Genomic DNA, 16,320 nt, shown 5'->3' with positions numbered 1-16,320 from the left:
AGCCTTTTCCTGAAGGCTTGACAGCTAATTGGTTGGTTGTTGTCATGGAGATAACTGGACGGGAACGGGAGGGATAAAAGCCAGGCAGCGAGAGTTTGGAATGGAGGGCAGAGCGGCCGGACACTGCTGGCTGTCTCCGCTGTGAGTCTCCCGTCTGTCGGTGTGGATGATGGAGGTTGAGGTGGAGAGCTGCTGGCTCAGGCTGCTCCTCCTGCTCTGCCTCATGACTCTGCACAGCTCGGCCATTGAGACCGGTAAGACTTCAGCCTCTCACTGCTAATGGCGTTTGGATCGGGACCAGTGCGCGCAGGTCCCTTTGGGGTGCGCGGAGCGCTGGGAATGCGATGAGTGTGCTGGAGTTATTGTAAAGTGCAAAGTGTATCTTCTATTCCTGTTTCTTGACTCAAAGTTTAACCGTGGACCATAATCTGAAGAAGAAGAAAAAATAGTGAATGTTGTGACAATTGGATATTGTACGGAAGAGAATTAATGCCACATGTATTTGAGTTCTGAGTTTATCCCAGGTGATGTTGTCCTCGGGTCAAATTGTCCCGTTTTCCTATATCAATGTTCTGTTTAATTACCCAAAATAACATGATCGATTCCACACAACGCTCTGTGGCAAGTACAAATCTCTACTTTCATTGATTTTGGGGCGTCTTATTCAGTTTTATAGCATTTGAAAAAGAATTGAAGTGGTTTTACAACAGTACTGTGTAAAATTGACATAATCCAGTCAGTGATAATCCATCAACATACATTCCTTTAATTTTAGTAATTTTAGTAATAAAATAACTCAAACATTAGGTCTAATTTCCAAAAAATTGGGTTAAATTTCCATAAATTCCACAAATAACTGTAAACCTGAAATTAAGAAGTTAGTGTTAACAAAAGTAGTAGTGCCCGCGAGTGACAAAAGTATTGTTGTGTATGTAATTTGAAATACAGCTCAAGACGCATGCCAACCGCTTTATTCCAAACATCGTACTCATTATGGTCTAATTATGTAAGTATTGTTTTGTGATAATGGGGTTTAAGGGGAGACGCTCCAGGCCAAACCACAATTTTTCAATAAATGTGTTTTTGGGCTATTTGCTTCTGTAGCATGTCTTCTTTCAGACTATTGGGAAAAACACATCCAAAATACACATTTCTGTGGTTATTTTCATACATCTGTCTATTTGCACCTGCAAATTTCTTTAAACCCTCATGTTGTTCTTGGGTCAAATTTGACACGTTTTCAGTTTTTTTATAACAAAACATGGGCCTTCGAAACCAGCGCTGAAAATGTCAACATTAGAAATATCAAAAAAAATTGGAAAAAACATCCAAATAAAGCACCCACAACATTGAAAAAGTGACAAAAATTTCGTAAAAAGCAATAATAGTGTTTCAAGGTTGACGGGAAGACAACACAAGGGTTAAATTCACTAGAATTTAGCATTAGATAATGCCTCTTTTGCATATTTAAACAGCACTCCAGAAAACTCCAAAAACATTTGAGAAGTGTCAGGTTGATATCTGTCAGTTAAAATGTTCCCCCGATCACCTGTAATGTCGTGAAAAATGTGTGGGATTTTATAATCCATATCTATCAAGGCTGTTTAATCAAAATGAGTTTTACTCAGACTCACTCAAAAAATCTCCTCTTCTGCAGCACTTACATACCCCAAGTCATCAGTAATCAGTCATGAGTAATTTTACAAGATAATGCATCATTTCCATATTTAAACATTACATTTCAGAAAACTTGAAATACAAAAGATATTTGTCTATATGATATTTAAACAATATTTTTGACCTAAAGGAGACGACCAAACGCGTGTTATATGACGCAAAAGGAGACGACCAAGTGTGTGTTATATGACGCTAAAGGAGACAACAAAGTGTGTGTTATATGACGCTAAAGGAGACGACCAAGGGTGTGTTATATGATGCTAAAGGAGACGACAAAGTGTGTGTTATATGACGCTAAAGGAGACAACCAGGCGTGTGTTATATGACGCTAAAGGAGACGACCAAGCGTGTGTTATATGACGCTAAAGGAGACAACCAAGCACGTGTTATATGACGCTAAAGGAGACGACAAAGTGTGTGTTATATGACGCTAAAGGAGACGACAAAGTGTGTGTTACATGACCTAAAGGAGACGACCAAGTGTGTGTTATATGACACTAAAGGAGACAACCAAGCGTGTGTTGTATGACGCTAAAGGAGACAACAAAGTGTGTGTTATATGACCTAAAGGAGACGATCAAGCGCGTGATTTATAAGCGCATTTCTCTAAAGGAGACAACCTAGCGTGTTATATAACACTAAAGAAGACGACCAAGCGCGTGTTATATGACACTAAAGGAGACGACCAAACGTCCATATTCACGAGATGGGAATGAGAATGTGTTGTAGTATTGTATTGCTATGGTTATTTGATCAAATGATGTAAAAGTTATTGATTACTAAGTAAATAATAAACTAAAGATTTGAGTTTAATTAAAGTGGATACCATACAGTAAGTCTGGGTAACATGACAACACATACAGTGAAATAACCGAAACGTGTGGACCATCCCAGAGTTACTGTTGTGTTTATGTTGAGGTAGCTGTCATGTTAATACCTTCCTTGTATTAGACCATTGTGGCCAATGTTGCAAATCATTTAGTGGTGCTATATGTTAGGATTTTGTTTGTTTTTAAATGTTGCATCTGTGTAATAGATGCAATCCATTTGTTTTAAAAATTTTCAAGCTAAATTGTGACAGCCCATCTCAGGGGGTAGCAACACAAAGGAGAAAACGTTAAAATTAAGTTTATTGTGTATAGTGAAATACGAGAAAGTGGCGTAGAGAGCTGCACAGTGTGCTGGCTGAGAGAGAGAGTGTGAGGCGGGCGCCACGAATTGGATCAGACGAGTTAGTTTATCGGAAGCTTCCTGAAACAAAAACATAAAAAGAACACTACGTACATCATAACACACACATTCCAGTCTTTTGCTTTCAATCAATCAATCAGACTTTATTTACATAGCACTTTCATACATGTAAATGTAGCACACACAAGTGCTCCATACTAGAGCTGGGCAATATATAAATATTATATCGATATTGTGATATGAGACAAGATGTCGTCTTAGACTTGGATATGGTAGGCCACCCAGATAGCTCAGTTGGTACAGCGTGTGCCCATCTATAGAGGTTTACTCCTCGACGCAGCAGGCCAGGGTTAAAATCCGGCCTGCGGCCCTTTGCTGCATGTCACTCCCCCTCTTTCTCCCCTTTCATATCCTCAATTGTCCTACCAAATAAAGCCTAAAATGGATGTGGTAATTTGGCATAAGTGTTGTCTTTTCCTGGTTTTAAAGGCTGCATTACAGTAAACTGATGTCCTTTTCTGCTCTTACCAGACTGTTGTTACTGTTCTATTATTTGCCTTTACCCACTTAGTCATTATATCCACATTACTGATGATTATTTATCAATAACCTCATTGTGTAAATGTTTTGTGAAAGCACCAACTGTCAACACTACAATATCGTTGCGGTATCGATATTGAGGTATTTGTCAAAAATATTGTGATATTTGACTTTCTCGATTTTGCCCAGCCTTACTTTAAACAACCCCCCCCCCCCCACACACACACACACACACATCTACACATAACGCAAAAAAACCCATAAATCGACAAAAATGAATTCATTAAAAACAGGAACCAAGCTGAGGAAATGCCATCATAAGTGAGGAAACAGACTTATGACACCTGAAAACCAAAAAATACTTAAATATAAGAAGAAATAAATAAAAACCCTTTTTATTTTATTTATAAAGATTGTGATTATAAAATTGCATAAGATATGATCAAATCAGATCAGATCAGATCAAATTAGTTTTCTATATTGCCCAGCCCTGCTTTGGCCCCATTGGACCAGTATATTCATGTTGATCACTATAAACAGTGCAGTGATCAACATGAATGTACTGGTTTAATATAAAGTTGGTAAGGCGTACAGAAACATTGAACTCCACTACTCTTTTAAGTGTAAAGTGATATAATGTGTTGAGTCACCAGTGTTAGAATGGATGGACAGTGAGCTGCTGCCCTTTTCCACACAATGCTGTCTCCCATGTGTCACCCAGGACTTGACCCTCACCCGCCCTCGGGTATCTTTCTGAAATGGACTCCATTTACAATGATAGCATTTTTAAAAGAGTTGGATTTTCAGCCTGCAAAAATCTTTACTGGGGACAGTGTCCCCTGTAGCTTTGTATTTACTTGTGTGGTGCAAAAGGGGATGAGCTGTTTCCCACCAACAGGGGCTCCCTGGCTTTGGGACATTCCTGGAGGTGAGTGCGGGAGGATCTAGTTGTCTCCCACGGAAACAGAGCTAATAAACTCCAGGGGTGGTCGTAAATTTTCTCATTATTTGGCCTGCGGCCCAGAGGCCGGGGGCAGTGGGCGATGGGTGGGTGGGTGGGTGGGGGCACCCGGATCTGCCGAGCCATCTGGCCTGGTACTGCCTGTGGATGAGCAGTAGGGCTGTACATAAATGGTATTTGTATAGTCATTGCAATATCAATATCAATATCAATACACAGATTTGTCAAACGCTGCAACATATTGCAATAGATACTGTAACTGTTGTTCATTTTAGTGCTGCCTTTTATATTCAATTCAATGCTCAATTTGTTCAATAAAATAATTTTGGAATGAATTTCTTCTACAAGCAATGAGTGCATTTACATGCACACCAATATTTCACTCTTATTCCCAATTTGACAGTGTTCCAAATTTTAAACGGATTACGTAAACAGCATATACCGGTTGGATATTCAGCGTTTTGTGATTAAGAAGTGGGATGTTCCGATATTATTCAGGTTTAAGAGGTACTCTGTGGACATCTATACAGCGCATTCAGTGTGCATCTTAATCAGGGTTTTTACTGCAGTTCACACCCAGTTTACGGCCTCTTGCCTGTAGACAGCTAATGGTCAGATCTGTGCGTTGCTATGGTTACTGTACACAAACCACCTGGCCAACAGTTTGCAAGGCTGCAGACCCCGATAAGAAGGAGAAACACTACAGTTACTTTCATCTAGCTACATTATCAAAGCCTTGGATATCACAGGTTTTTGGCTCTGCACAAACATCGCCACGCCGACCCTTTCAAGATGCTGGTTGAAGGAACAAAAGAGGGAGGCTGTGTTTGCACGGTCCAACAGGTCCTCCAACACTGGTATACTTTGAACAAATTGTATTTTGCACGGTTCCATGTAAACGGGAACATTAGTGGAAAATTCACCTTCATTAGCCATGTAAACATCTTAGCCGGAATATTGTCTTTTTTGGAATAAGGGCAAAAACCAGAATATTATGTGCATGTAAAATGTAGTCACTGTGTTGTATTTTAGCAGAATACTGAAAGCAGCAGAAATGCAGAACTGAGTACATATTAGTAAATAGTTTATTTCTCACAAGTAACACTGTAATCGCGATATTAAACAATGTTTTGGCATTTCGTATATTGTCCTCATATTGAGCGCCCTAATGAGCAGTGAGCTGCTTCTCAAACCATCCCGCGCTGATCACATGACTGATTTAGCACCACAGGTGTGTTTGAGCGTGTGGAAGAGAAACTCTGTATGGCAAAACAACTCCCAGCTTTCTCTATGGCTATACTGAAGTTTTCTGCTCAGCTGTGAGACTTGTCAGCCTTCGAGGTCATAGTATATCTAAGAAGTACTAAGTCAAGGGCCACTGGGCCGGCTTTAGGATGCTTTCACACCTACTTCATTTGGTCCGTTTAAAATAAACCCCGGCGCTTTTAGTCAGATAGGCTGGTTGGTTTGAAAGCTGATCTAAACTCTGGTGCGGCTTAAACAAACAAACTCTGCAGTTGAGGGTTGGTAACAAACAGACAGACCTGAAATATAGTGAACCCTTCCTTTACCATTAAAATAAAAACAGAAACAATAACGTATCCACTTAAGATTGATATGACATTCATCATCAAGGAAACAGACAGTGGTTAGAATAATAGTAGCCTGGCTCCACCTTCCAACGTACTTGCACTCAATTTCCATTTTCCTTCATTACTTCATATTTGCGAATTTTTTTCAAGAATTTTCTCCAGCCAAATATTTATGTACAGTTTATACTGTATATATCCAGAAGGAGTGGCTGAGAACAATGACATTGAGGTTTGGTAACCTTCAGTAAGTGGGCCATGATGGTGTGGCCCTCCTCCCTATGGGGTTCAGGAAAACTTTTATATTTTGGAGCTCACTAGTGGTGGTGAAGGAGTTAGCTAAGGCTAACGCTAGTGATGCTAAGCTGACGTCACAACCATACATTAGAGACTGGTTATGGCAGATCCAGAGTGGCTCTGGGCGGATCCAATAGTTTTAAACGAAACAGAGTACCCGCCTTCAAGAAAGTTAACACTGGTCAATGGGCCAGGCTAATGTCCCAGAGTCTGGTAGGACCAGGCTAATGTCCCAGAGTCTGGTAGGATCAGGCAAATGGACCCAGAGTCTGGTAGGACCCGGCTAATGGACCCAGAGTCTGGTAGGACCAGGCTAATGTCCCATAGTCTGGTAGGACCAGGCTAATGGACCCAGAGTCTGGTAGGACCAGGCAAATGGGCCAGAGTCTGGTAGGACCAGGCTAATGGGCCAGAGTCTGGTAGGACCAGGCTAATGGGCCAGAGTCTGGTAGGACCAGGCTAATGGGCCAGAGTCTGGTAAGACCAGGCTAGAATAATAGAGAACTTTCAACCAGAACCAAAACATATAAAGATACACTCTTGTGGAGTTAAAATAATAATAAATAATATTAATGTAGATGTGATGTTGTTTCATAGAGAATCATATATTGTTTTTCCCATTCATTAATGTCTTGTGTGCCCCTACCAATGAGTAGTCTTACACTCACACACTAACACTGTACAACAGCCCTGAGCTGGGTTGGCATGGTTGCCAAAGCTTTTTTGTCTGCTATGTCATAAAGTATTTTTAAAAAGTTAAACACAGTCGTCCATTATCATTAGAGATAACAATACCACTAGAGGAAAAGCCTCAGATACTGCCTAAAATACTGGTATCGGTATCAGCGAGTACTGGAGTTTATCACATTATTTAGCCCTGAAGAAAATCTACTTTTTTTTTTTTTTTGTTCATGTGTCCCAAATAGTTTACCCAAGCCAGGCCACACAACAAAGATAGCAATCATATAACATTCATACAGGGATAGTATTGGATCAGTGCTCAGTATTGGCCAATACTCAAGTTTGGGTTTTTGAATAAAGACCAAATAAATTGTGTTGGACCATCTCTAGTTCTCCTCACAGAAATGCTCCATGTTTCATGTTGTCTCTGAGGATTCTGTCTCTCTCTTGTCAGTGAACTTGGTGGACTTCTGTGGCCAGACGATCCGGGGTGACGGCATGATCGTCAACTCACACCAGGAATCCAAGAAGTACTACTTTGTGACCATGGGGACTGACTGCCACCTCACCATGCAAGCCAGCTCCCCTAAAGACAAGGTCCAATTCCACTACCGCTTCTTCCTGGTCTACAGTTTGCTACGAGTGGCCCCCCTGAGTCCGGCTCCCCTCTTCCCAGAGTCCCCTCTCAACCCCAGACTGGAGCCCACTTCCGGTGAGAGCTCGGGGGACCCGTGTCATGCCGGCTCATATGTTCAGTTCTATGACGGATGGGACAGAAGCTCGCCGCCCCTCGGGCCTCCTCTTTGTGGGAAGAGTCCGCCCCGGCCAGTGTTGTCCACAGGAAACTACCTGACCCTGAGGCTGGTGACCCGGGGAACACAGCCCAGAGTCGACTTTGTGGGGGACTTCACTTCCTTCAGACTGGGTAAGAAGGATACAGGCTACATTGATATTTCCACGTTTTGGTTTTGAAAAAATCGTTTGGTACATTTACACCTTGGACTTCTGACCCGTTTTGGTTTGGAATCTGCGGGGTTGTGTTGCATTCTCGTCTGCAAACGGAGACCTTTGGCAACACCGACACTAACGCCATGATTTGGGCATGTTAGTTTAAACGCACATTAGTTCTTCTACTAAAGTTAACAACACAGCTGTGTGCACAGAAACCGCTTTTGGCTCAAAACTCTGCTAAAAAAAACAAAACGTAGCAATGTAAATGTAGCCACAGACGACAGTCCATCCATTCTACAGATGATGTGTCTGAGATACCCATACATAAACCACTGAATGTTGATGGCATAACGGTTCTGATGGCCTGAAATCAGGAAATAAGGGAGAACGACCATAATTTTATGTAACTGTACATCTTGGAGTGCATTCTCCCTCTCATACAATAACCACTCAAGTAAAGGTATGTTCAATGATCTACTATCCAAGTGCATGTGTAGCCAGGTAACCATATGGCTCGGTGAGCTTTACTGTTAAACTGTTTGTTTAAAGCACTTGAATAAGCAATAAGCGGGATCACGGAAGGCATGTATCATGTGGACACGCTGGCAGTTTTGTTGTCAATACTTAGAATTCCTCATGGGGGAGACATAAACTACAAGCTATAGCTTTAAATCTCAACCAAAGAGAGTTAAACCTCCCTACAATGTTCATGGCTAACTCAGACCCTTATCCCTTAATTGTTATCTTCCTCTTTAGGTTTTAACCACTCCGAGTGCAGCAATGAGCCCTATTTCACCTGTAGGAATGGGAAGTGTATCCCTCTCAGTCTGGTGTGTGATGATAAAGGCATTGACAACTGTGGGGATGGAAGTGACCTGGAGGAGAACCTGACTACGGGTTGTAAAGGTCAGTTAAGGGATGATGAGGGGACATTTGTGAAGTTAAGAGATAAAGTCCTTGATTTTATTACAGCATGCTCAAAATCTCTTTGCAACATCCTTCATATCTGTCGTTCATCAGCAGGTCAGCTTTTACTTCCTCAACCTCCGCCGCCAATTGGAACCCCACCCCCACCTTTTGTGAATCCACCCACAGTGCCAATTCCTACACATATCAACTGTGGCATGCCAAACAGCGCTCCTAGTCATGAGTCTGTAACAGGTGAGTGACCACTGTGACATAATGGGCCCTATTTTAGGATGAAGTGCCTGGCACAGGTCCGTGTGGGGCGCGCACACATCCACTTTTGCTTGTTGATTGTCAGAAAAAAAGCTCCGTGCGCCGGTCCCATGGTTCAAAGAGGTTGCACTTAGTGACTTCATTAATTCATAGGTGTGTTTTGGGTGTAACATGCAAAAACATCCATTCCCTTTAAAAGCCAGGCATGTTTGTACCATGATGCATTGCTACTATAATGGCGGATTTGCTGAGGAGGAAGGAGAGATTTTAAGGAGAAGGAACTGATCTACCTGTGCGTGAAGTGAAAGCGTGCGAGCAGATCATGTCACAATACTATTTTACATTGTAATACTTTTATTTGTAATGTTTTGCATGTTTTTGTGCTGCTGTGCGTCCCTGAGTGTGTGTGTGTGTGTGTAACAAGCATTGAGGTCACGCGCTGTGCATGACCATAGGCACATATTACTAAGGCTCTTTTAAAATAACAAGGTCCCTGGTCTTAATTCTAAAGTCCCTGTTGGTAAATGGCGCCATCACACTCCACTGTCTCAAGATAGCAACACCCCAAACACACCTCCCTGTAAGACCAGGGCACAAAGATGGTCTTAAGTTAGCAGAGACACTGGCATTGGGCTTTGCGGTGCGCCGGGTGCAAGATAGGGCTTAATAGATATAAAGTAAATGTAATGTAATGTACTAGTAGAAACACTCTCCACCGGCAGGAATCCTGTGTGATGCACTCTGCCTATGTTTTTTCAGTCGGTGGCTTGGTAAACTTATTCACTTAAGGCCCATTTGGATGCAAAGTGGACCTGATTACTGACAATGAAACTAATGGTTGTGACCATTGAGTTGTTAATTTCACCTAAAGGCTCGTAAACCAATAAATGGTGATGGATCTCACGGCTGAGAGCAGCCTTTTGAGTGATCTGTCTCTGTTCCCCGGTCCCAGGTGCAAACACAGACTGTCTGGGCCAGCCAGTCAGCTTCTGATTACTTTCAGGGCCCGGCCAACTCTGGCCTGAGAACACAGCTATTCTTCTGTTCTGACTGTTCAAATGAGGGCAGCAGAAGCGATTCACATTTGCATGCTGTACAAATTGCAAACTTTCTTTCTTTTAACTGAGTTTTCCATTTCAATTCAACTTCTTAGCTGTGGTTGAACTTCTTTTTTTCTAAGTGAGTAAATACTGGCCATCTAAACAGTCAGTGGGCTCCAGGCATATCAAAATGTAATTTACTGCACACTAAGTATCTTAAATGACTGTTACAGCCAACCTCTATGAACTACATACACAGTGTGTCAAGACAATTACACAGATTCAGATGTAGAGCTGGGCAATATGGAAAAAACCAAATATCACAGTATTCTTGACCATATAAGTCAATGTCAACATTGCGGCGATAATGTTGGGTTGACAATTGGTGCTTTCACAAAATATTAACACAGTGAGAGTTTTGATAAATAATCATAAGTCGTGGGTAAATGCAAATAATAGAAAAGCTGTCTGGTAAATTAAGAAAATTACATCACTTACATACAAGCTTTAAAACCAGGAAAGGACAATGATGTCATATTAGGAGATCTATAATCTAAGACTATATCTCGTCTAATATATTGATATCGGTATGAAAATGACATATTGCCCAGTCCTATTTAGATCTGCTGGAGGGCATAGTTTGTGACCTGGATATCTGTATCGGACAGAAAGATGAAATTCATGTTGTTGTTCTGACTCTGGATAAGATGCCATAGTTGTCTTTTCCATAGTATAGTGATAAATAAACAGTGCTACATTGGGGGGGGGGGTTAAAGAGCACCTGAGGACATCACACAAATAAGCTGTTTCAGTGACACTCCCACCGCCGCACAACCCTTCCAAAAATTGCTTTTTTTGTTCTGAGCGCAGCCTTCCTCTGTCTGTTGAAGCTTGTGGTGTCAACGTAAACCTTAAAAATGGCAAAAGTAGTTTGGTTAGTAATAAGATAAGCTATATACAGTGTAAGTGTTTCCCACATGAATTATAACTTCAATGAAATATCCCCCCTCTCTTATCCGTAGACTCCCCCATCTCCCTGTTCCTGTTGGTTCTCTACATCATCCTGGGTGTGGTAGCAGGCAGCATGGTGCTCTGCTGGTGCTGCTGGTCACCCGGTTGGTTCCTGTGGCGGGTCAGCTTCTGTCGCTTTTTACCCTGCTGCAACTCAGCCTGCGCCTCCTTCCAGCTCTGCTGCACCCACAGCAAGGAGCACCGACTGGCAAAAGTCACCCCACACACACCAGTCAATGGGGCCCCGACAGGCACAGCGGCCACCCCCAACACTGCTGAGGAAAATGTCACCACGGCAGCTCTTTAGAGCAGAAGGCCTGTAAGTTTGGGCGTGGGTACAGTATGCTGATACTGAGCTGTGATCAGTAGTGGACATGAGCAGTTACTGCATTAGGCATTGCAACATGGCCAAGAATCCTTAAAGTTAAGGTTGGACTCATGCCGTCCAGTACGTAATGCTGGAATGAACAGAGCTGAACTGTTTTGGTGAAACTGGGATTCGTGTGCTTTAAATGTGATGATGCAGGTGATGAGACTGCAATGTTTATTTTGTTTTGAAAACGTAAAGCAGGGTACAGTATAACTATGGATTGTTTAAAAAAAATATTAACGTATCTCATAAGACAGAATTAAAGCCCAGTTCAGACCAAAGTTTTGCAACAAGAAGACGGTTTTAGAACGTCGCTGACAGAAAAGGTGCAGCGATCTGAACTGGTCCTTCTCAGCTCAACTCAAACCAGCTGGTGGTGTGGCCGCGACTCAGCTGGTCCAGGCTCCAGAGGCTGTATTAGAACGTAAGAGACGTTGCCTGTTTCATCTAGAGATGGTCCGATGCTGTTTTTTTATTCCAGATACCGATTCTGTTACCTGAACTTGCGTATCAGTCGATACCGAGTACTGATTCGATACTAGTGTGTCATATATTTTATTATGTTTTAAGAACTGTACACAACTATCCCTGTATGGATGTGATTTCTATCTCTGCTGTTGGTCTGCCTCAGGTAAAACTCTCAAACAATTTTTGTATCCAGTTTGTCAGTCAGTTATAACGAAGAAGAACATAAATAAAGTACTTTAACATAGATTTTCTTAAGGGCTTTATTACTTTGGTTCAGATCAATGCATCAACTCCAGTACTTCCCGATATCGATACTAGCGTTTTATTGAGGCGATACCCATACTGGTATCGGTATCGGAACATCTCTAGTTTCAACAGCCAAGTCATCTTGTAAAGTCAAACTGTAGAAGTAAAATGATCCATAATCCATTTTATTTCTATGTTACAAACTGTTAACTGGTCAAAATGGCAGATAGACGGAGTTTCAACGAGTGCTTGCAAGCACGTTGTTTTCGCCAAATCATCACTAGAAATGCCATTGTAGCAAGCATCAACATCCCTAACGTTATCCACATTCATATTTAGATGGAACAAATGATATATCCAGCTACAAAAAGCCTGAAAATTAGGATGAACGTACAAAGAGTTGTTGCAGACTTACGCATTGCAAGAATTTGCATGTTTTGTGTCGTCATAAATCTTTGGTCTGAACTGGACTTAAGGGATCTTTGTATGACTTTTTTTGCTGTTTTGTAGTTACCTTTTACATGTTGTGATGACAGCATTCTGTTGAAGAGATTGCTTATGACGTTTGAGAAGTGCAGCCTTTAATGCTTGGCCTGCTGTGATGATAGTGTTATGTTGTTAGCGTGAACAGTTTTTAGTCATGTTGGTTTGTATATAAAAGTTCTTTTCTGCTCTGCTGTAGAGGAAACAAGTTAGTCGTGCAGTGAAACTACACTTCCAGTCCACAGCTTGGAACAAAGGTTTGCCACGGACACATGCTGAGTAATCAGCTCCAGAACTATGTTACCCACCTGGGGACAACAGCTGTTCTCCTTGGGAGAAATTCCTTTGAATTTTCCACTCTCCTCCCAGCAGTCCACTGTTCCACATGTAAGCCAATGTGGACTTTGAACAATAGAGCACAAAGTCACTGAGTCTCTCTGACTGGACAGGCAAATCAATTAAGCAAACTGGAGAAATAATCACCATTCATTCTGTGACCTCTACTAAAAATAGGTCAAAAGGTTCAAAATTAGTTCTGATGTTTACGCCAAATTCCTACCCTACCTAAAAAATAGAGACAATTAAAATATTTGCCTCTTTTTAGGTGGCAAGAGTCAAATTGAGTCATCCTCAACATTGAACATTTAGATATAAAATAGGATCTCGGCTCTGTATGATGTTTATTTTTTCCTTGGCAACTATAACGTTTTTTTTCTCCAAATGGTGTACAGATTTGTAGGCATTCTAATATCAGATGGCTTACAAAATAGTGCATATATCAGCATATACCCATGTTTATAACGTCTGGCTCTGCCCCTGCCCTCAGGATTAATTATAATGACTTGGTGATCCTCTGACTTTTTCATCAGGTCAACATTTTATTTCAACCAGTACTTTGAGTTATGTCCATATACCGGCATAAACTAATGACATACACATGAGCCTCAGCTGAACACCTGAGCATTACACCTGTATATGACGGAGAAGGGTGCCTATATACTTTTATGTACATTTGTTTGTGTAAATCATACAAAAGAAATGGAATGAGGGTGTGATTTAACCAAATCAAGAGAAAATGTACATGTTTTACCATGAAGTAAATCTAAATGTGGGTTTGTTGTCTTTCTAGCAGGCTTCATATACAGCTAAGATTCCAGTAGAGCTAATCCTCCGCCCTCTCCTCCTATAACCCAGTTGATGCTTCATGTGAGGGGCAGCCTGTGTTCACGTGTCCACCAGGCAAACCTTCTTTGTGGCATCCTCTAGATGTAGTAGCTCCATAACCTTTCCTCCCTCTGCCACAGTCTGTGTTGTACATCACTGTCTTTTTGAGTACTTGGTAAGACATAAGCTATCTGACTTTCTGCTGCAACTGTACAGGACTACATGTACTATACTCTCAGACAACACACAAACACAGTCCAGTATACAGTACATCCTGTAAACACTCATGCTCAGGCTTGCATGTGCGTCACCCTGTGGAGAAGGTCAGCCCTCCAGCTGGGTATCCACCTGCCAACAAGACTACGCACATTTACTGCAAGCTAATATTTAGCGTTTAACAGTCTCGTCAGATCAATTCATTGATTCAATTCAATTCAATTTTATTTATAGTATCAATTCATAACAAGAGTTATCTCAAGACACTATACAGATAGACCACACTCCAGAATTTACAAGAACCCAACAGTTCTAGTAGTCTCCTCCAGAGCAAGCAACAGTGCGACAGTGATAAATCCCACTGCTACTGGCTGACTTGATCACATCTGTGTGTTTTATTAAACACTTTGAAGGTCGAATGAAATGTCATCCCAGCCTTAAATCCCAGCCACTAATCAATAGTTTTACATTAAATGTATGAAGTGAAAAGGGCAAACCTCTTCTATAGTTTCTAGCTTTGTTTTGGATTTCTGGCTTTCAGCTATCTCATTTCCAGCAGCAGCAGGCAGCTGGTTCCAGTGTACTGTACACTAACAGATGGTGAACATAGTGAGTCATGTAGCAGATTAAAGGCTCCTGCACACTGCCTGCGTGGCGTGTCTATTTTTTACATTCGCTCGGAGGTTAGAGTTTGCACACTGCCTGCGTGCCACGCACGTCTCAGGTGCAGCTTGCCAAACTCGCAGGCATGCTAGAAATAAGACAGACGCGTATTTTTTTATGTCACACACAAGTGTGTTGGAACAGAAACTCCACGCAGGCAGTGTGCAGGAGCTCTAGGAGCCAGATATTTCCTACAGGCTTTGGTGGAGACTAAACCAGTCGGCTTGCATTCGTCAGGTAGACACAATTACAGATACAGAACGTGCTAACGTTGCTCCATGTGTGCTGGATGGCAATATTATGGAACCAGCTTGATTGGTTGGGGTTGGGCATTGACCTTGAGTGGTTAAGGTTACGATAGCCGATTGGTCAGGGAATAGGACCTGAACCAATCGGTTTACGTTGCCTTGCGTAAGCATGGATGCCTGGCCAATAGTGGAGAGTGAATGCTATTGAAGGGCGGGTCTAAGTTGAGTGGGTTCCATAATAACGCTGCTGGATGTGTAAATTGTCAACTGTTTGTTTAACAAGTTCTCCGTCATAACTTGGTGACAATTTTTGTTTGCAGTGTTTTCACTATCCCTGTGTCGCCAAAAAAGTCAATTAAAACAGCTTTAAATTTGTATTTTCAAGTAAATGTTAAATAGTTTGAATGATTTTATTTGTCTGAAATGTATAGGGTCAAGACATTAACATTTTTTACATTACATCTGATTTTCAGGAAATCTGCATTCAAGCAGAAAAGAGAAATGAAACCCGAAGACTTTTCACTAAATTGCACCATAATGTAAATAATGAAGATTTACTTGGATTGTTAGACAATAGAAATAGAAATAACAAAGAACATTTTACATTGAAAAAAAAGTGGTAGCCTACTGTTTTCAGTTGTTTAGTCATTGCTTACAGATCGACAGTGCTGTGTCTAAGTGTCAGTCTCTGTTGTGTACATACAATGTTTTAAAAAATGTAGCACCATACAAATGTACTGCGGTTTATTAATGCCATGTATTTTCTATCATTTGGGGAAAAAATAAACCTTTCACAAAGTATCCCATAAAGGTCCCATAACATGGTGGTCTTTGGATGCTTTTATATAGGCCTCAGTGGTCCCTAATACTGTATCTGAAGTCTCTTTATATAGACCTTAGTGGTCCCTAATACTGTATCTGAAGTCTCTTTATATAGACCTTAGTGGTCCCTAATAGTGTATCTGAAGTTTCTTTATATAGTCCTTACTGGTCCCTAATACTGTAAATGCCTAAATTAAAAATGTTGTCCTAGTCTTCATTTTGACAAGGTTTGGGTTCTAGGTCTGTAATAATTTTTAATAGGTCGTAATTTTCCTACATCCATTAAACACTATCTCTAATGCTTGGAATGTTACTTTTTTAATAGTAGTAGTTCCTAGTTGCTAGTCCAAATTTAATTAACTCCATTACAACTACAAATGAGATCAACATGCAACTTTGCCTACATTACAGCCAATCAACTTTTGTGTTATTAGCAAGAGTCTTTTTCGGATTGTACCACAGACATAAAACAGATGTTATTCTTTAGCTATGGGGGAGTGCAAGTTTAGCAATACCTGGCTTA

General features: G+C 41.2%; 1 protein-coding gene across 2 annotated transcripts; it reads left to right on the top strand.

Annotated features, from left to right (window-relative positions):
* Positions 1-48: 48 nt before the first annotated feature.
* On the top strand, positions 49-11,711 carry ldlrad2 (low density lipoprotein receptor class A domain containing 2). Of its 2 annotated transcripts, none has more exons than XM_034868977.1 (5): positions 49-254; positions 7,391-7,861; positions 8,644-8,793; positions 8,911-9,048; positions 11,129-11,711. In XM_034868977.1, exons 1-5 carry the CDS (start codon positions 167-169, stop codon positions 11,422-11,424), a joined length of 1,143 nt encoding a protein of 380 aa, XP_034724868.1. In that variant the 5' UTR covers positions 49-166; the 3' UTR covers positions 11,425-11,711. The 2 variants fall into 2 exon arrangements, with proteins under 2 accessions (XP_034724868.1, XP_034724867.1); XM_034868976.1 differs by having other exon boundaries at positions 8,908-9,048.
* Positions 11,712-16,320: the final 4,609 nt, after the last annotated feature.

The sequence above is a fragment of the Etheostoma cragini genome, chromosome 4 (genome assembly GCF_013103735.1).
Source record: "Etheostoma cragini isolate CJK2018 chromosome 4, CSU_Ecrag_1.0, whole genome shotgun sequence".
NCBI lineage: Eukaryota > Metazoa > Chordata > Actinopteri > Perciformes > Percidae > Etheostoma > Etheostoma cragini.
Note: the sequence above shows the minus strand (reverse complement) of the source record. Positions and strands in the feature narration are given on the sequence as shown.

What these genes read in the sequence shown, in the direction of transcription:
- ldlrad2 (XM_034868976.1), top strand. Translation starts at nt 167, where the DNA reads ATGATGGAGGTTGAGGTGGAGAGCTGCTGGCTCAGGCTGCTCCTCCTG. An exon ending in CTTCACTTCCTTCAGACTGG is followed by an intron (nt 7,862 to 8,643) that starts GTAAGAAGGATA and finishes CTTCCTCTTTAG; the next exon opens with GTTTTAACCACTCCGAGTGC. An exon ending in TAGTCATGAGTCTGTAACAG is followed by an intron (nt 9,049 to 11,128) that starts GTGAGTGACCAC and finishes TCTTATCCGTAG; the next exon opens with ACTCCCCCATCTCCCTGTTC.